This window comes from Ranitomeya variabilis, chromosome 3 (assembly GCF_051348905.1).
Source record: "Ranitomeya variabilis isolate aRanVar5 chromosome 3, aRanVar5.hap1, whole genome shotgun sequence".
NCBI classification, from domain to species: domain Eukaryota; kingdom Metazoa; phylum Chordata; class Amphibia; order Anura; family Dendrobatidae; genus Ranitomeya; species Ranitomeya variabilis.
In genome coordinates this window covers 65620764-65641261 of record NC_135234.1, presented here as the reverse complement: position 1 = coordinate 65641261, position 20498 = coordinate 65620764, and the positions used below count along the sequence as shown (strand labels likewise).

The 20498-nt window shown below is 40.6% G+C and overlaps 1 protein-coding gene across 2 annotated transcripts in view; it reads right to left on the bottom strand.

Moving 5' to 3' along the window:
• Positions 1-20498, bottom strand: part of EPHA3 (EPH receptor A3) — a 508285-nt gene that overhangs the window by 26260 nt on the left and 461527 nt on the right. For both annotated transcript variants that reach the window (XM_077294091.1, XM_077294092.1), the window contains exons 14-15: positions 10701-10850; positions 1845-2038 (exon numbers count right to left, since the gene is read on the bottom strand). In XM_077294091.1, coding sequence (XP_077150206.1) covers positions 1845-2038; positions 10701-10850 — 344 coding nt within the window. The remainder of the gene's footprint in view (positions 1-1844; positions 2039-10700; positions 10851-20498) is intronic.

Below are 20498 nucleotides of genomic sequence, written 5' to 3'. Positions count from 1 at the left end.
CCGCCTTCCAGCGTTGTTCTTTGTGGCTGTTCAAAACGTCGGCAATGAAACCTGTATATTCCGGCAATGCTGGAAGGCGGGGGACCGGGGGAGCGTCTGACAAGCGCAGTGCGCATGCCCAGGAACCCCAGCCCCGCACTGTGCATAATGAATAACACAGTTCGGGCGCCAGGCAGGCACGCACAGCGCAGGCGCCGGATTTAAGAAGCAACAGCGCGCAGGGGGCGGCGACCATCGCCCCTGAAGAGAAGAGTGACGGCAGTTGGGAGATTGATAGAGGACGATTCGGACCGCCTCCAGATACAATATCTGGTATTTGTGGCCAATTTTTAAAACGCTTTATTGAGGTAATAAATGAATCAAAAACTAAAAGAGCCACCTTGTTAGACTGCAGCATTACTTTATACTTTACTTATAATGGCTGGGGGGGGGGTGACAGTGGCCCTTTAAGCATAGATTAATTTTCCCTTCATATATATTTTTGTGTGAATTTACTTAGTATAATTTGTAACTTATTGATATAAATTTGAGCACCCTATGGGCCAAAGAGTCCAGTGGGTGGTTCTAAACAGTGATTGACAGCCACTTCAGTATGCACGCTCCTACATAAAGGCTGACAATTACTTAGTAGGACCGCCCATTGAATATAAATTTTTCAGGTATTGAGTTCAACCTAAACACAGTGAATTATGAATCTGTTGTATTCTTGGGCTGCATTTTTTGTTCTGTTTGATATAATAGCTCAGCTGTCGTTAGATATTTTTCAGACAAATCTTCACGCCGTGGCAAATTTCCAATTTTTCCAAAAGTCGTAATGTTTTTATCTTTCCGTTGACACAACTGTATAAGGGCTTGTTTATTGCGGGGCGAGTTGTACTTTTGAATGACACCATTCAGTTTATCATGTGATGCACTAGAAAGCGGGAAAAAGATTCCAAGTGTGTTGAAATTGCAAAAAAAAAAAAAATGGAATTCCACAATTGTTTATTGTGTTTTCTATTTACCATATATGCTATACAGTAAAACTTACCTGGCAATATGATTCTCCAAGTCAATATTAGGCAGATACCAAACTTGTATAATTTTATTTTAAGTGGTGAAAACATTTGGACATTTGTAAATAAATAAAAAATTGCTTGTGTTGCCATTTTCCGAGACCGTAACGTCTTCAATTTTCGAGATATGGGGCTTTGTAATTACTTACTTTTTGTGACAACATGCAATATGCAGTAGTACTGAGTAGTATAGCTGTGAATCCAGCTCTGTGGTGAGATGAACACTTACTAGAAAGCAGCAGTGCTGTCTATGTATATCTCTGCCTCTCAGTTACTCTTCTCCTCCCTGCTTATTTCCCCTCCTTTCTCCACTGACTTTAATAGGCAGTTGCATCTGATCCCTCAGGCAGTTTGTCTCCGTATTTCAGTTGTGTTTCAGAGTGAATAGTGAAGTAAGTAAAAGAGTGGCTCATAAGTGGAGAAAGAAGCATTTTTCTGTGATTACACATTACAAAATGTTTTATATTTGCTTGAACTATTGATTTATACAAAGTTTTTTGAAATTATATTTACCAAGCAAATTGAAAATTGGTTAAGCTAAGAAATCAAGACTGGTACTAGTAAGCACAAAGTACTATTCTAAAAGGTAGGACTAAACCTGAAGCATTTGAAATGGTTTCACAATCACGTAAACCATGGCTGTATATGAACCAGCACTCTTAGTCTTAGTGAGGATTATAAAACACGATGCATTACAAACTATCATTCAAAACTTTTGGAAAATAAAATGGCCCCATTTAAGGTTATCTGTTTCTATAAGATGGGATAAAGAGCACATAAAGTTCCCACCTTGCAGCTGTATTGGCGATTACTTTCAGACTACTGGGATTTCGTATCAGCTTGTCCAAGATGCTGACAATCTGCTCAAACTTTGGTCTGTTGTTCCGATCCTTCTGCCAGCAGTCGAGCATGAGCTGATACAAGGCAGCCGGGCATTCCATAGGAGGTGGCAGCCGATAACCTTCATCCACTGCCTTAATTACCTGTTAATGGCAAAGAATTTATCAGAAGGATTCACTTAAAAAGGAATTCCGGGATGTCCATTGAGCGCTATCCAACTGTACTTTTCTTTTTGTGGTTAGTCCACATTTAATTTACTACTAATATTAATTATATAAAACACATAATATAAATATTCATCTTTGCCATTAGTTATTTTTATTATTTCAATGCAATGAAGCAACAAGTGAAGCAATTTTGCATTGAAAAAAATCTCCTATTGTTTTCAGCCCGCGGCACCAAGACAGACTTAAATGTTTCATTGGCAGCACTTTAGAAGCCCTGTAAGGTCTTCTCATACAGCAATACTCTCTTCTATTATTTCCAGGTGGACCTGCTGCAGGAAAACTTGCTTTCCTGAAGTGGCTATGCTCTCATTCTTGTGGCATCTCAACTGCTGGCGGCTTTCACTCTATACAGCAAAGTATAGTGCGCGGGTGGCTACCCAGCGGAAGATGCCCGAAGAATGACCATGATAAATCTTTCACCCACTTCATGGTTTCCAAACCCTGAAGAGGATAAAATAAATAACATAAGATGTATCATGTGCACAGCATTGTGGTTTTGATATTGCTGTGCAGCATGTTCATTTTTATGGGGTGCTTTTACGTCACTTTTTCAGAAGGATTCAAGGGGCAATCCACCAGAAAAAAAACTTTGTGTCCACAAACCCTAAGTCTTTGTAACTTCCCGGCACAGCAAATTTTAATTTCTGCACTTTAGTTTTTTCTCCTCTTATGCAACTTTTTTTTTTAATTTCTCCATGCACATGCATGGCTTTTTTGGCAAAATGAATCAAAGTTTGGAAGAAAGTAGAGTAATGTACAGAAACAGGAAAAATAAATTGGGTTAAATTGGTGACAAACAATGTTTCCAGTTCAGTAGACTTATATTGATACCAAAATTGTATAGTTTTAAAAAAAAAATATTTTAGTGATTAAAAAAATTGGCTGTTGTATTTAATATGCACTGCTACAACATTAAAAAGTGGTTGCAAAGGTAAACCTTCCCTATAAATATGGAAGATATATCACTGGTGCGTCTTTAAGAGAAGGACATTTATAGCATTCCTTTAATAGGTCCATTCTGGACAAATGTGGATTTAATTAAAAAGCAGGGTAAACAGGTTCAGTAATAGCTCTAAACCCACGGACCACTTAAGGTGCCCTTCAAGCGTAAAGGTTCCTCTTAGGAAAAGAAGAAAAACATGAAATCATTGAATTACATGAGAACATTTGATATATACTCTTTGATGTCATATATGATCACTTAATTAGTCACCCGGTGTTTATATAGGGCTACAATAATCTAGGACATTTTTGGCAGAGTACTGAAATGTTAAATTCTCTCTATGAACAAATAATCAAAAAGTGCAAAATGGTCTTTGAGATTATAAATACCTAATTTTTCTAATTGTTAACGGTGATGTAAGAGAAGAGGAATGTGACAGGGGCTGAAGCTGGCAGATGTTATTGTATGTACAGTGCCTAATAGATGATAAGCCAAGCGCCATAGCTAAGTCTTAAATACTAATGACCTCTGTGATGTATTACGGTACAGTCAGTGTCCAAATTTGAAAAAATACTAGTTTATATATATGCAGTAAAATCCCTTCAAAATGCCAAAATGCCATGTTGGATTTGAATTACGCAACATTCTCATCATGTGTCCTGGGGCAGACCATCCTAGGTCATATATATATATATATATATATATATATATATACACACAGTATATATATAGTATTTTTTTTTCATTTTAGAAATGAAAAAAAGGAAAATAGGCAGATGCAAAATTTTAGGCAGCCTTGGAAGTTCCTGTGCTCCAATAGCTAGGTTTCAGACAATAATTAGCCTCTTAGGGTTATGGATTGTTTACTATCATCGTTAGGAAAGGCCAGGTGATGTCAATTTCCCAGCTTTATAAAAACCTAGCCTCCGCTAACCTTCTGCCAAAAAACTGCAGCCATGGGTTCTTGTAAGCAGCGGCCTAGCACTCTAGAAATGAAAATGGTGGAGGTCCACAAAACCGGAGAAGGCTATCAGAAGACAGCAAAGCTTTTTTAGTTGCCCTTTCCTCAGTTCAAAATGTAATTAAGAAATGGCAGTTAACAGGAACAGAGAAGGTCAAGATAATTTATGGAAGATCAAGCAAAATTTTAGTGAAAACTGCTCATGGGTTTGCTAGAGAGGCAAATAAGAACCCCTGCTTGACTGCAAAAGACCTTCAGAAAGATTTAGCAGACTCTGAAGTTGTGGTACATTGTTCTACTGTTCAGAGAAACCTGCACAAATATGGCCTTCATCGCAGAGTCATCAGAAAAAAACCTCTCCTGCGTCCTCACCATAAAACTCAGAGTTAGAAGTAGGCAAAAGAACGTCTAAATAAGCCTGATGCATTTTGGAAACAAGTCCTGTGGACTGATGAGGTTAAAATAGCCCCTTAATGACAGCCAATACGTCTTTTAACTGACCTGAGATATAAGAGATTAGCATCCCCATACAGGTGATGATCCAGCAGCTGTCGGCTGTACACTATAGCTGACAACTTGCTGTATCAGCCACGATCAGTGTTTGCACCATCCAAATCTGTTTAACCCCTTAGATGCTGCTGTCAATAGTGAAGACATCATTATAAATGGTTAACAGAGTGTGGGGGCTTCCTTTTTATCCAAACTGGTGCCCTCAGATCATGATTTTGTGGTCCTGATGTTTGCCATGGCAATTCACGTCCAAATTGCGGCCTTAGAGTCTGACAGCTCTAGTAATCTGTTCAGAAGTTAGAGGCATTTAGGTGGTAAAAATACACATTTTCATTTCTGTCATGTCACTTTGCATTAATTTCTGTCAAGCACCTGAATGGTTAATAAACTACCTGACAGCATTTTTCAATATGTCTAGGAGTGCTGTTTTTAAAATGGTATCACGTTTGGGGGTTTCCCAATATATAGGACTCCTAAAGTCACTTCAAACATGGATAAGTCCCTAAAAAAATAAATTTTGTAAATTTCCTTGAAAAAATGAAAAATTGCTGCTACATTTTTAAACCTCCTAAAATGCTAACAAAATAAAATAACATTTTACAAATGGTTCTGATGTAAAGCAGACATGTGGGAAATGTTATTTATTAATGGTTTGCTGTGGTATGACCATTTGGATTAAAGGAATAATCATTCAAATTTAGAAAAATGCTAATTTTTTAACATTTTTCTCAAATTTTTGATTTTTTTTATAAATAAACACAAAACATATTGACCTAAATTTACCATTATCATAAAGTATAATGTGTCATGAAAAAACAATCTCAAAATCACTGGGATTTGTTGAAGCATTGCAGAGTTATTATCACATAAAGTGACACTGGTCAGATTTCAAAAATTTGGCTCTGTCACTAAGGGGATAGAACTCTTTGGCCACAATGATCAAAGGTATGTGTAGAAAAAAAAGGCGCAGAATTTCAGGAAAAGAACATCTCACCAACAAATTAGTATGGGGTAGCTCAATCATACTTTGGGTTTGGGTTGCAGCCAATGGCATGGGGAACTTTTTACAGGTAGAGAGATGAATGGATTCAATGAAATTTCAACAAATTCTTGATGCAAACATAATACCATCTGTAAAAAAAGCTGAAGTTGAAAACAGGATGGCTTCTACAAATGGATAATGATCCTAGACACAAGTCAAAATCCACAAAAGACTACCTCAAAAGGTGCAAGCTGAAGGTTTTACAATGGCCCTCACAGTCACCTGATCTGAACATCATTGAAAATCTGTGGCTAGACCTCAAAATAACAGAGCATGCAAGACGACCTAAGAATCTCACAGAACTGCAAACATTTTCCAAGGAAGAATGGATGAAAATCCCTCTGACAAGAACTGAAAGATTTGTGCGTAAATACAAAGGAAACGTGTCATCTTTAACTTTAGGCCTTTTAGAGATCATTTCATCTTCAACTTGTTTAACTGTTCACAATGCCAGCAATTTTGACCAGGGGTGCTGAAACTTTTACATGCCTATATATATATATATATATATATATATATATATATATATATATATACATACATATATATATACACTCACCGGCCACTTTATTAGGTACACCATGCTAGTAACGGGTTGGACCCCCTTTTGCCTTCAGAACTGCCTCAATTCTTCGTGGCATAGATTCAACAAGGTGCTGGAAGCATTCCTCAGAGATTTTGGTCCATATTGACATGATGGCATCACACAGTTGCCGCAGATTTGTCGGCTGCACATCCCAAAGATGCTCCATACAAGGCAGGATGGATCCATGCTTTCATGTTGTTTACGCCAAATTCTGACCCTACCATCCGAATGTCGCAGCAGAAATCGAAACTCATCAGACCAAGCAACGTTTTTCCAATCTTCTACTGTCCAATTTCGATGAGCTTGTACAAATTGTAGCCTCAGTTTCCTGTTCTTAGCTGAAAGGAGTGGTACCCGGTGTGGTCTTCTGCTGCTGTAGCCCATCTGCCTCAAAGTTCGACGCACTGTGCGTTCAGAGATGCTCTTAGGCCTACCTTGGTTGTAACGGGTGGCGATTTGAGTCACTGTTGCCTTTCTATCAGCTCGAACCAGTCTGCCCATTCTCCTCTGACCTCTGGCATCAACAAGGCATTTCCGCCCACAGAACTGCCGCTCACTGGATTTTTTTTCTTTTTCGGACCATTCTCTGTAAACCCTAGAGATGGTTGTGCGTGAAAATCCCAGTAGATCAGCAGTTTCTGAAATACTCAGACCAGCCCTTCTGGCACCAACAACCATGCCACGTTCAAAGGCACTCAAATCACCTTTCTTCCCCATACTGATGCTCGGTTTGAACTGCAGGAGATTGTCTTGACCATGTCTACATGCCTAAATGCACTGAGTTGCCGCCATGTGATTGGCTGATTAGAAATTAAGTGTTAACAAGAAGTTGGACAGGTGTACCTAATAAAGTGGCCAGTGAGTGTATATATATATATATATATATATATATATATATATATATATATATATATATATATATATATATACATACACACACCTGCAGTAGGGAATATAAGTTTTTCACACACTGCTGATTTTGCAAGTTTTCCTACCTACAAAGAATGGAGAGGTCTGTAATTATTATTGTTGGTCCACTTCAACAGTGAAAGACAGGATCTTAAAAAAAAAATCCAAAAAAATCACATATGATTTTTCAAAATTACTTTGCATTTTATTGTGTAAAATAAATATTTGAACTTAATATTTGGTACAGAAACTTTTGTTTGTAATTACAGAGGTAAGAAGTGTAATGCAGTTCTAAACCAAGTTTGCACACACTGCAGCAGGGATTTTGGCCCACTCCTCCATACAGATATTCTCTGAATCTTTCAGGTTACCAGTCTGTCACTGGACAACATGGAGTTTCAGCTCTCTCCAAAGATTTTCTGTTGGGATCTGGTCTGAAGACTGCTTAGGCCACTCCAGGACCTTGAAATACTTCTTATGGAGCCACTGCTTAGATGCCTTAGCTGTGTGTTTCGGGTGATTGTCATGCTAGAAGCCCCAGCTGTGACTTATCTTCAGTGCTTTTACTGAGGGAAGCATGACCCCATCCATCCTCACTTCAATACGGAGCAGTTATCCTGTCCTTTTGCAGAAAAGCACCCCCAAAGTATGATGTTTCCCTCACCATGCTTCACAGCTGTGATGGTGTTCTTGGGGTTGTACTCATCTTCCTCCATCCACCAAAGACGGCAAGTAGATTTGTCATTTGACCACATGACCTTCTCCACTGCATCCTCGATTATATAGATGGTCATTGTTAAACTTCAAACAGGCCTAGACATGTGCTGTCGTGAGCAGGGGGACCTTACGTGCCCTGGAGAATTTTAATCCATGACGGCATAGTGTGTTACTAATGGTAATGTTTGAGACTGTGGTCCCAGCTCTCTTTAGGTCATTGACCAGGTCCTCCCATGTAGTTCTAGATTGAATCCTGACCTTTCTCAGAATCATCCTTACCCCACGAGGCGAGATCTTGCATGGAGCCCCAGGCTGAGGAAGATAGACTGTCATCTTGTGTTTCTTCCATTTTCTAATAATTGTGCCAACAGTTCACACCAAGCTGTTGCTTATTGTCCTATAGCCCATTTTTTCCCTGGCGTCCTTAGACAGCTCTTAGGTCTTGGCCATGGTGAAGAGATTGGAGTGTCAATAATGTGGAGAATTAATAAAAATAAATGTTTTTTTTTTTTTTCAGCGTTGCCAGGAATACAAGTATTGAGAGGTTGGAGTGTGATTGAGTGTGTGGACCGGTGTCTTCTATGCAGGTAAAGAGTTTAAACAGGTGCAATTAATACAAGTAATGAGTGCAGAGTAGGAGGGCTTCATAAAGAAAAACTAACAGGTCTGTGAGAGACAGAATTCTTGCTGGTTTGTAGGTGATCAAATACTTATTTCATGCAGTAAAATGCAAACTAATTATGGAAAAATCATACAATGTGATTTTCTGGATTTTGATTTCAGACTCTGTCTCTCACAGCTGAAGTGTACCTACAATAAAAATTACAGAACTCTCCATTCTTTGTAGGTGGGAAAACGTGCAAAATTATCAGTGTATCAAATACATATTTTCCCCACAGTATATATACAGCTCTGGCAAAAATTAAGAGACCACTGAAAAATGTTCAATTTGTCTGATTTTTCTCTTTATAGGTATATTTTTGATTCAAATGTAAATTGTTCATTAATTATATAAACTTCTGACAATATTTCTGTGATTTTCCAAGCAATAATTTTTTTTCTAAAAAGGAGAAATGGTCAAAATTAGAAAAAAAACACACTGCTTTCAGACCTCAAATGATGCAAAGAAAACAAGTTCATAATCATTTATAAACAACAATACTAATGTTTTAACTCAGGAAGAGTTCAGAAATCAATATTTTGTGGAATAACCATGAGTTTTAATCACAGCTTTCATGCGTCTTGGCATGCTTTCCACTGGTCTTTCACACGGCTTCTGGCGCAAAAATGTAAGCAGTTCTTTGTTTGATGGCTTGTGACTAGTGTTGAGCATTCTGATACCGCAAGTATCGGGTATCGGCCGATATTTGCTGTATCGGAATTCCGATACCGAGTTCCGATATTTTTGTGATATCGGAAATTGGAATTGGAAGTTCCCAGTGTATGGTTCCCAGGGTCTGGAGGAGAGGAGACTCTCCTTCAGGCCCTGGGATCCATATTCATGTAAAAAATAAAGAATTAAAATAAAAAATATGGATATACTCACCCCACCGGCGGCCCCTGGACCTTACCGATGTAACCGGGAGCCTCCGTTCCTAAGAATGAGGAGTTTAGGACCTGCGATGACGTCGCGGCTTGTGATTGGTCGCGTGAGCGGTCACATGAGTGGTCACGCGACCAATCACAAGCCGCGACGTCATCGAAGGTCCTAAACTCCTCATTCTTAGGAACGGAGGCTGCCGGTTACATCGGTAAGGTCCAGGGGCCGCCGGACGGGTGAGTATATCCATATTTTTTATTTTAATTCTTTATTTTTTACATGAATATGGATCCCAGGGCCTGAAGGAGAGTTTCCTCTCCTTCAGACCCTGGGAACCATCCAGGATAGCTTCCGATACTTGTGTCCCATTGACTTGCATTGGTATCGGGTATCGGTATCGGCGATATCCGATATTTTTCGGATATCGGCCGATACTATCCGATACCGATACTTTCAAGTATCGGAAGGTATCGCTCAACACTACTTGTGACTATCCATCATCCTCTTGATTACATTCCAGAGGTTTTTAATGGGGTTCAGGTCTGGAGATTGGGCTGCCCATGACAGGGTTTTGATGAGGTGGTCTCATAATTTTTGCCAGAGCTCTATATGTAGGTTCCATACCAATGTGACAGTTTTTCTGGCATGTTGCCCCTATACCAATATCATGATTAATCACTTCATAAAAAGCATAGTAGTAGCAGCAAAGACCCTGGAATGGATCATACATATGTACCGTATATACAAGATTACATACAGCCAACAATAGGGGATTAGTTGAGGCCTGCAGGAGAGTTTGATTAGTGGGGGTATCTGGGTGCTGGACCTCCAAAGATCTGAAATTGTTAATCTATTTTAAGGATAGTTCATGAATATCTTAGTCCTGTACAAATCCTCCGAGTATGGCCTGCAATGCTCACACTGGCCCCGGGTCTGCTGTGCCAAATTATACTGCCTCATAGTTATAAGAGGAGTAGGAATCCAGTTTCACACTTATATATGGGATAATATACCACCCCCTACTGTAAAATCACATAAAAGCCCAAGACTCCGTGAGAAATATAGGTTCCTGAACTTTGCAGAGGCACCTACGTTAATAAACTTTTTTAGTTGAAGGCACATTAATTCCTATAAAGACACATCACAGCTGCTGCAGAACTTCCTTTTAAGAAAGGGGGTCACAAAGCAAAGAACTTCCTACAAAGTGATCCTTGACAGATTGCTTGTGTAGGAAAAGATAAGCCGTGATGATGCAGAGCCACTCATCTCTATATAACCGGGAGGTTCTGACATCAGAATATGAGGCTTAGACAGGTAGTTGTTACAGAAGTGTATACAATACATCATAATTATTATTAGCACGCTCTTACATCTTGATTAGACATTTCCCAGTAGGGTCTCTCTCCATATGACATGACTTCCCATACCACAATGCCATAACTCCACGCATCGCTCGCTGACGTGAATTTCCGGTACGAAATGGCTTCTGGCGCTGTCCATCTGATCGGTATCTTCCCGCCCTGGAAAAGTAAAAGTGATTGTTGAGTAATCATGCAACAATAGATTTTACAAATCATGTGGAATTTTATTTCAGGACTCGGTATAGAATATGACAGGATGTTAAAGTGTGGAGGCTACAAAAAAGAAAGGAAAAAACAGGATCTGCACACCATAGTATTAAATGAATGTACAGGTGCACAAATACACGATGTGGCCAGTATACAAACATATACACACACGATGCGTCAGCACAGTGCGAATACTGAATACATTAACTTTTAAGCCACGTGCACATATTGAGTATTTGGTGAGTTTTTTACCTCAGTATTTGTAAGCCAAAACCCAGAGTGGGACAATCAGGAAAAGTATAATAGAAACACGTCACTACTTCTGCATTTTTCACCCACCCCTGGTTTTGGCTTACTGAGGTAAAAACTCACCAAATACTCAACGTGAGCATGTGGCTTTATTGTACATATTGGGGTATGTAGCCAGTGGCGTAACTTGAAGCTTGTGGGCCCCAGTGCAAAATCCCCAACAGGCCCCAACTATCACTAGTCTTTAATAGTCTTTTCTTATGGGGCAAGGGGACCTGTGGGGCCCTTCTAGTCCTCAGGGACCAGGTGCAATTGTAACCCTTGCAAACATTATAGTTATGCCCCAGTATGTAGCCCCCTCCCCAAGGCTCAGCACTAGTGATGAGTGAACGTGGTCGGATAAGGAGTTAACCAAGCATGCTCGTGTGCTAACCGAGTGTCTTCGGGTTGCTCAAAATATATGTTTGAGACCCCATGGCTGCATGTCTCGTGGCTGTTAGAGAGTCGTAACACATGCTGGGATTTCCTGTTTGTTAGGCAATCACTGCATGTGTTGCGGTGGTCTAACAGCCACGAGACATGCAGCCATGGGAACTTGACCATATTTTTCGAGCAAGGCCAAAGACACTTTGTTAGCACATGACCATGCTCAGGTAACTCCTTATCCGAGCACATTCACTCATCATTACTCAGCACCCTTATTCCCCCATCTTTCCCACACAAGGTTTTAATTGTGAGCTTTGGCTGGTTTCCTTTTCACATCCCTTTGATGTAGCTGGTTTGACACATTAAGAGGTAGTGCAATAGTGTTTAGGGACCATCCATATTAACCTCTTCGTGACCTTGGGATTTTCCGTTTTTCCGTGTTCGTTTTTTCCTCCCCTTCTTCCCAGAGCCATAACTTTTTTATTTTTCCGTCAAAATGGCCATGTGAGGGCTTATTTTTTGTGAAACAAGTTGTACTTTTGAACGACATCATTGGTTTTAGCATGTCGTGTACTAGAAAACGGGAAAAAAATTCCAAGTGCGGTGAAATTGCAAAAAAAAAGTGCAATCCCACACTTGTTTTTTGATTGGCTTTTTTACTAGGTTCACTAAATGCTAAAACTGACCTGCCATTATGATTCTCCAGGTCAGTACGAGTTCATAGACACCTAACATGTCTAGGTTGTCTTTTATTTAAGTGGTGAAAAAAAATTCCAAACTTTGCTAAAAAAAAAAAAAATTGTGCCATTTTCTGATACCCGTAGCGTCTCCATTTTTCATGATCTGGGGTTGGGTGAGGGCTTATTTATTGCGTGCTGAGCTGGCGTTTTTAATGATAGCACTTTTGGTGCAGATACGTTATTTTGATCGCCTGTTATTGCATTTTAATGCAATGTCGCGGCGACCAAAAAAACGTAATTCTAGCGTTTCGAATTTTTTTCTCGCTACGCCGTTTAGTGATCAGTTTAATCCTTTTTTTTTCTGAATGCGGCGATACCAAATATGTGTATGTTTGATTTTTGTTTAATTGATTTATTTGGAGTGGGGCGAAAGGGGGGTGATTTAAACTTTTGTATTTTTTTTATTTTTTTCACATTTTTTTTAACTTTTTTTTTACTTTTGCCATGCTTCAGTAGCCTCCATAAGAGGCTAGAAGCTGGCACAATGCGATCGGCTCTGCTACATAGTAGCGATCATCAGATCGCTGCTATGCATCAGAAATGCAGGTGTGCTATGAGCGCCGACCACAGGGTGGCGCTCACAGCTACTGGGGATCAGTAACCGTAGAGGTCTCAAGGACCTCTATGGTTACAATGCAGAAGCATCGCTGACCCCCGATCATGTGACGGGGGTCGGCGATGCGCTCATTTCCGGCCACCCGGCCGGAAGTGCCGGTTAAATGCCGCTGTCAGCGTTTGACAGCGGCATTTAACTAGTTAATAGCGGCGGGAGAATCGCGATTTCACCCGCCGCTATTGCGGGCACAAGTCAGCTGTTCAAAACACCGCTAGAGCCCTGCATCAAAGCGCGGTATCTGACCTCGGACGTACTATCCCGTCCGAGGTCAGAAAGAGGTTAAAGGTCACCTTGACATGGTTGGACGGCTTTTCCACTCTTTGATGAAAAAGACTAACTAAGTACCTTACTGCACTACAGGAATTCATGTATTCATTAATCACAATGTGCTGTATGTATAAAAGTGGGTGGATGCTATGTTCATTTTACAATTTCTTTGGAAACTGTTTTGTTATGTGGTAATCTAGAAAACAACAGCACCAAAACTTCCCACCTTTTGTGTGGGTGCACACCATCAGTGCTATTTTACAGGCAGAACTGCTTCTCAATAGAAGAGCACTGCAGTTCTGACGATATATTAATATTTATTGAGTTCTGCCTAATGAGCACTAACAAGTCTGAGTGACTTTCTGAAGACTTTCGGATAAAATTATGAAGCCCTTTATCAAGCTGTTTCTGGTTGTATAAACTTGTTAGACTACACCCCAAAAAGCCAGAGAACCCTTTTATGTGCTTAAAGGGAATCTGTCAGCAGGTTTTTGCTATGTAATCTGCAGACAGCATGAGACAGAGGCTGAAACACAGAATTGAAGGATGTGTCACTTGTCAAAGTGGTTGCTGTTGTTTACTGACTGTGAAGGATTTATCACTAAGAGATTACCATTACTAGCCTCCTGTGATAAGCACCTCACTATGTATGGGCTTTGTACATAGAGAAGCCAGGTGTGGGCACTGTTAGCCGTTTTGGGGGTGGGATTAGCTTTCTCAGCTCTGCTTCATTCTTAATCTAAGAGTTTTGATTGTATCAGAACCGCTGCATCTAAGTGATAGATTGTTGGACTTGGACTCAAGGTCTCTTTCCCTACATCATGCTGCTCTCAGATGAGGTAGCAAAAACCTGCTGACAGATTCCTTTTAAGCTCTGATACAAAAGGCTACATTCTCAATTCAAAACTCTACAACAAAGTCCAATATAATGAAAGGGAATTGGATATTACTAACACTACTTACAGCATAAAATAATCAGCAGCAAAATGTTCCACTCTGTAAGGAGCTCTACCTATCTTAGAAATGCTGTGGACCTTAATGCCATGCTCTCATACACCATAAATACTGAGTTATTCTCCACTGTATTTCTATTATGCAGAAAGTCTGCTATTTAAAAGTTCATGCAAAGCGGATTAGACTTCCTGAAAACTCATGCTTACTGTGAATTACAAGTGTTGCTGATTTGTCTATTTTTGGAAGTTTTTTAACCTTAAATACTTCTTAAGTGAGCCTAGAAAAATGCAGGTAAAAAAAAACACATTTGCATTTTAAATGAAGAATTAAAAAAATACATAACAGCGAGAACAGGAGCTGCTGATGGGAGTATTCTTCAGCCGGCGCCTGTGCTATAAATACATTTAAAAAAAAGTGTCTGGAGTATCTTTTATTTTTAATAATCAGCGCAGGCAAAACCGACAGTTGCTGGCTGCAGCCCTCTGCTGTCAGCTTTATCATGGAGTTCATCATCAGAGTTCTCAATCAAAGACTGGAGTATCTGTCCATACGACCAAAAAAAGCCGTAAACGCCATAGTATTGGTCTCAATGGAGTGGGCAGAAAAAAGCTTCTACCTACACAGAAATAATGTAAGGCTCCTTTTGAATTTTCCAAGGACATGTGAGAGACTCCCCAAATGTACAGAGGAAGGTGCTGTGTTCAGATGAGACCAGAATTGAACTTTTTGGTCACCAAGGTAAATGCTATGTCTGGCGCCAAACCAACACAGCTAATCACTCCAAGAACACCATCCTCACAGTGAAACATGGTAGTGGCAGCATCATGCTATGGTGATGTTTTTTGGCAGCAGGGAAAGGGAAAATGGTCCAAGTCGAGGGGAAGATGGATGATGTGAAATACAGGGATATTCTTGAGCAAAACCTGTTTCAGTCTGTCAGTGATTTGAGACTGAGATGGAGGCTCACTTTCCAAGTCAATAACCCAAAGCATACTGCTAAAGCAACACTGCAGTGGTTTAAAGGGAAACTGTAAATGTTTTGGAGTGACTTAGTCAGAGCCCAGACCTTAATCAAATTAAAAATCTGTGATGAGACTTGAAGATTGCTGTTCCCCAGAGGAAACCATCTAACTTGAGGAATGGGCACGATATGGAAAGCTCATAGAGACTTATCCAAAGTGACTTGCAGCTATAATTGGAGGGTGAATAGTTATGCACACTGACGTTTTCAGTTATTTTGTCCTACTTGCTGTTTGCTTCACAATAAAAAGAAAACCAAATGTTCACAGTTGTAGCCATGTTCTTTATATGAACTGATACAAACCCTCAAAAGAAATATTAAAATTCCAAGTTGTGAGGTAGTAAAACACAAAAAATGCCAAGGGGGTGAATACTTTCACAAAGCACTGTATATGTAGGTAACCGATTCATTATTTGCATTTTTTAATGTCACGTTTCTTTATTTGTCTTGTGGAATTCCGTGACATTTTTTGCTTCAAAATTCTCCAAAAACACATGGTTCAATAATTTTGTGCAAAATACAAAATGCTTTTTATTTCTGTTGTATGCAACCTTTGCTTTTAAAAGCAAAAAAATACATCTTACGATAAAATATTGCAAAATTTGAACCAAAAATTAATGCATAAATAAAACCACTCTGGGGAGACTGGAGTACATGCATGCAAAAAATGTACAGTACGTCAATTTCAAATCCCTAGAACAATGACGAACGCAAAAAAAATAATAAAAATAAACAAAATCTAGACCAAAAAAGAAAGGCGCAAATGCAACAATGAATTAAACCCATATTTTTTTTCGCCAAATGTGGGTCATCATCATGAAGACACCCACAGAGACAGCTTGAGAGAACAACCCTTTGGCTGAGATTTACACAAAAAGAAAAAGGGGGCCATGTCCTAAAAGCGGATTGGCGAACGAACACAAGAACGAAAAAAAAGAAAATAGTGGCATTTACACCAGGTAAAAGAAATATTATATACATCTATGGCAAGTGACAAGTCTTCTGCAAGTACTCACAAAACTTATGGGAACGGATCAAAAAAATCTAACACTTTTGCAGAGGAGGACAACTCAAGGCTTCAAGAACAATGTCTTCATGGGAATCTGTCACCAAATGTTTCCTGACCCATCTAAGAGCATCATGAGACACTAATTCCAGTGATGTGTCACTTATTGGGCTGCTTGCTGCAGTTTTGATACAATCACAGTTTTCTCTGCTGAAAATCAACCAGTTATCTGAATGCTGAGCACTGCATAACCCCGCCCACAGCACCGATTGGCTGTCTTCTGTGTACACTGTGGTTAGGCAGAAAGCTGCCAATCAGTGGTGAGGGTGGGGCTATACAGAGCTCATGAATATGGAAGACTACATGGCAGCAGGTTTACTAGTCCTGTTGTGATAAAATCACTGTTTTATCAGCAGGAGATTATCAAAACTAGAGCAAACAGCCTAGTAAGTGACACATCACTGGTTTCATGGTCTCTTTCTCTTCTTTATACTGCTCTCAGATTAGGTGGCACAACTTGGGGACAGATTCCCTTTAAAAAGTTGAATTTATGATCATGTAAATTCCTGCAGTCTGCATTGTACACCGTTTCGATGACAATGTCATGGCAGCTGAAATAACACCTTGCTAATAATAAGACCTATGAGATGAAAATGATTAAGTGGCTTGAATAACATGGCAGCGGTCAGTAATCTTAGTGTGATGACTGATAGAAATATTACATAGCGTATGATAAATACCTATGCACCCAATGACACCTCGAATGTGAACAGGCGCCTTGTGTTCAGGGACGATCTGACATCCTATTACAATGCCCGGCCATGTTCTTCTATCAGTAGGGGATTACCATGGATGACAGCTGCATTATCCTCTATACTAATTGCGAAGGATACATGCTTTGTAAGCCCGATCTGTGTGTTTTCTTGTAAACTGACCTTACACATCAACATCATCTGTTCTAGGCCTTATTGCAACATGACGTGTAGTAGGGAAATCAATTCATGTATGTTATAATTAGGCATTACTTGATAAGGAATTCAGAAATGTACGACACATTGGTAATGAATTGAGATGGGCGAACCCGCAGTAAAATTCAGCGTCTGTACCTAACACCTACTGTCCGGTACTAAACTTCAAACATGGACTTCTAAATGTAACTTTGTGTTACTGCTTGGGTTCGGCACCCTATAAAGCTTGTTGAAAGGCTGCAGTGAAACCAATCAACAAGTGTTTAGGTTGCGGGCATTTTCCACAGCCTTATTGGCGTAATCTTCGATCAGAGCGCCATCTGACAGAGTGAGAAACACTGGCTCTGATCGGCGGTAACCTTACTGAAGTCACCACAGGTCACAGCGTTGTGGATTCACAGGCTGTCACAGAGGACAACTTGTGAACATGCAGCTGTGACCAGTGGTGATTTCAGTAAGGATACTGCAGGTCAAAGCTGCTGTTCCCCATGCTGTCACACAGCGCCTCTGACCAGAGGCGTGGGGTACCACCTATTTTTAATAACCAGCTAAGGGAAAGCAGACAGCTGCGGGCTGATATTAATAGGCTGGGAATGCCCATGGTTATTGGACCATTCCCAACCTACAAATATCAGCCTGCAGCTGCCCCAGAAGTGGCGCATCATATTTGATGAGCCAATTCTGGTGCTTGGTCTCAGTTCTTCTCGATTGCACTGGTGCGGTGGCAATTGGGGAAATTGTTTTTGGGGTTAGTAATGGATAGGTGTCAGTCAGACACCCTCATTACTTTCACAGTAGTAAAAATAAATAAACACACACAAAGAAAAAAACTTTATTAAAATAAAGACTCCTCTACACTAACCCTCTTTCACCAATTTATTAATCAAAAGATTACACAAAGTAATCCACGTTCATCTTTTTGGTCTCCGGCAGCTGTGGATAGCAGTAAGGCTACACAATGCACAGGTTCCAGCTGGTGACTACTCTAATCAGCTTCGCCTGCTCTCGCTGCTATCAGGGAGACAAGGCGCACGATGATGACCGTAGTAGTCATCAGCCGGCACCTGACCGGACGTAGCCTTGTCACCGCCAGTCACAGTAGCTGGTTCCCATGCTGTCCTGTGTGCTGTGACAGCATGGGAACATGTAGCGGTCCGTGATACCCAGTGGCTATCACCAGCGGTGACTTTAGTGAGGTTACCGCTAATTAGAGCCGCTTTTTCCAAGCTGACAGAATGAGAACCACTGTCTGTTCGGAAGCCCTATTAACTTGAATGGAGTTCGGGTTTGGATGAAGTCCGGGTAGCGTTCTGGTACTCGAACTGACGTTTTTTCTAAAGTTCGGCTGAATCCAATGGACCAGAACATCCACAGGTCTGCCAATCCATATCCAGGAGCTAAATTTGGAACAGGGCCCTCATTTACTATGTGCGATTTACTATATAATACTGGCATCTCCTTATGTGGCTGTACAGAGACATACTGCCCACGTTTCCCCTTGAAGAACATGTGTATTGTTGTATTGTGTAATGTGAACTGTGATATGCACTAGCAGTGTTCAGATTGTGTTCTGCCCGACAGTAGGGAGAGTTAAGAGTTATAGATTGGGACTAGCCCAGAGTAGGAGGGCCTAAGGTTAAGGGACAGAGACAGTTAGTGTGGGATGGTGATTAGTGTGGGATGGTGATTAGCGTGAATTGGAGTGAAGAGAAAAGGAAAGTTGACAGAAGGATGGAGCGAATAATCGGAGACAGGTCCTGGGGTAGGACATCTAGCAGCACGGCTCGAGTTTACAACGAGAGGTAACAGGCCGAGATGGGTCAGAGAATGTGAGATGAAAAGAGTACTCCGGATGGGAGTTCTAAGGTGTCAGTAGCAGAGAAGATAAGGACCTGCCATACTGACAACATATTTTCCTTGAGGAAACCGCAGGTTGAGAATAGGATTCTTGCTAACTGGATTGTAGTAATGGCGCTGGTTTGTTGTGAAAGAAAGTGAAGCAGTGAAAACAAAGAAAATGCTCCATATTGTGAAGGAAACATTCACAAACTTGTGTACTCTCTACCTACTGTACATAATTCCCACCAAGTTACTGTTAAGTAAAAGACAGTAAGTACATTTTTGACTAGTGGTCTCCCTCACTGAAGTTTTCAACATCTGTCCGGGCCAACCAAAGTCATCGGTAACATGCAGCCTGCCTGGGCGAAACACCCCCATTGCACAAGTTCACACACACAGCTAGGACCCACACCATCATGTAACGTGCCGTGGAGTAAACAATGAATACCTCGACCATAAGTTACATGGCAGAGGGCATGTTGGGCTCCTTGAGACCCAATGACCCTGGGAGTGACTGCTACAACTTTCCTCTCCATGTTATAAGGATCCTTTGAGGGGCTTGGGTGTGTCTATAGACTTTACACCCCTGCCCTCAAAGGATCCTCATCTCTTCCTCACTAAGGTGACCCTGGCAGCTAATTATGGTGAAAAAATCCTCCTCCTATTATCTACACTATTCCCATTGAGCCTTAATTGAATCTTTTGCACAAAGCAAAATTGAGCAAAAATATGGCGACTTTTCTATTATGCAATTTTGTGCTTTCCTTGTTACTATACTAAAAAGTGTGCAGGACTTAGAAAGAGGGGATCTTGGCTAACTGTGGCTGGATACATTTACTATGATGTATGCCTGAGATTAAAGTAAGTTGTGCCAAAATTCTATGGCATTTCAATGCTTGGGTCAACTTTTATTTTTGGCACAAGGTCAGCTCAAAATTTAAGCACGATGCCTCTTACTCCAGTGGGATTTGGTATGAAACGCTAGTCTTGATAAATTCTCCCTATATTTTTTTAAAGTAGCTTTGTCATCAGGTACAAACTGCATACATTATTTAAAGATGTTTCACACTACTAATTTTATATATTCTAACTTTTCCTAACTATCAGTTTTCTAATATGCTCCTACCTGTCCTACTCCTGTAAGCTCATCTCTTTGCGGGTGATACTGTATAGTCCTCTGTTTTGATTCTGGATCTGCTACTTCTTGTCTGGAATCCTGTGTAACACCGAATCCATATTATATCGAGGGATCAAAGCAGCCAAGGCTTGATTATACCCTGGGTATATTATGGGCCAGTGGCGTAACTACAAAGTTATGGGCCCCGGTGCGAACTTCCAAATGGGCCCCCCCCCACGCCCCCCCCACCTTCCCCTAGATACGCCTCGGACTGTTGCAGGAATCTCCTGCACTGCAACATGGTGTTGGGTGCCAGCACAGCCCGCACAGTGGTATATCCAGCACAGCCCGCACAGTGGTATATAGAGCACAGCCCGCACAGTGGTATATCCAGCAC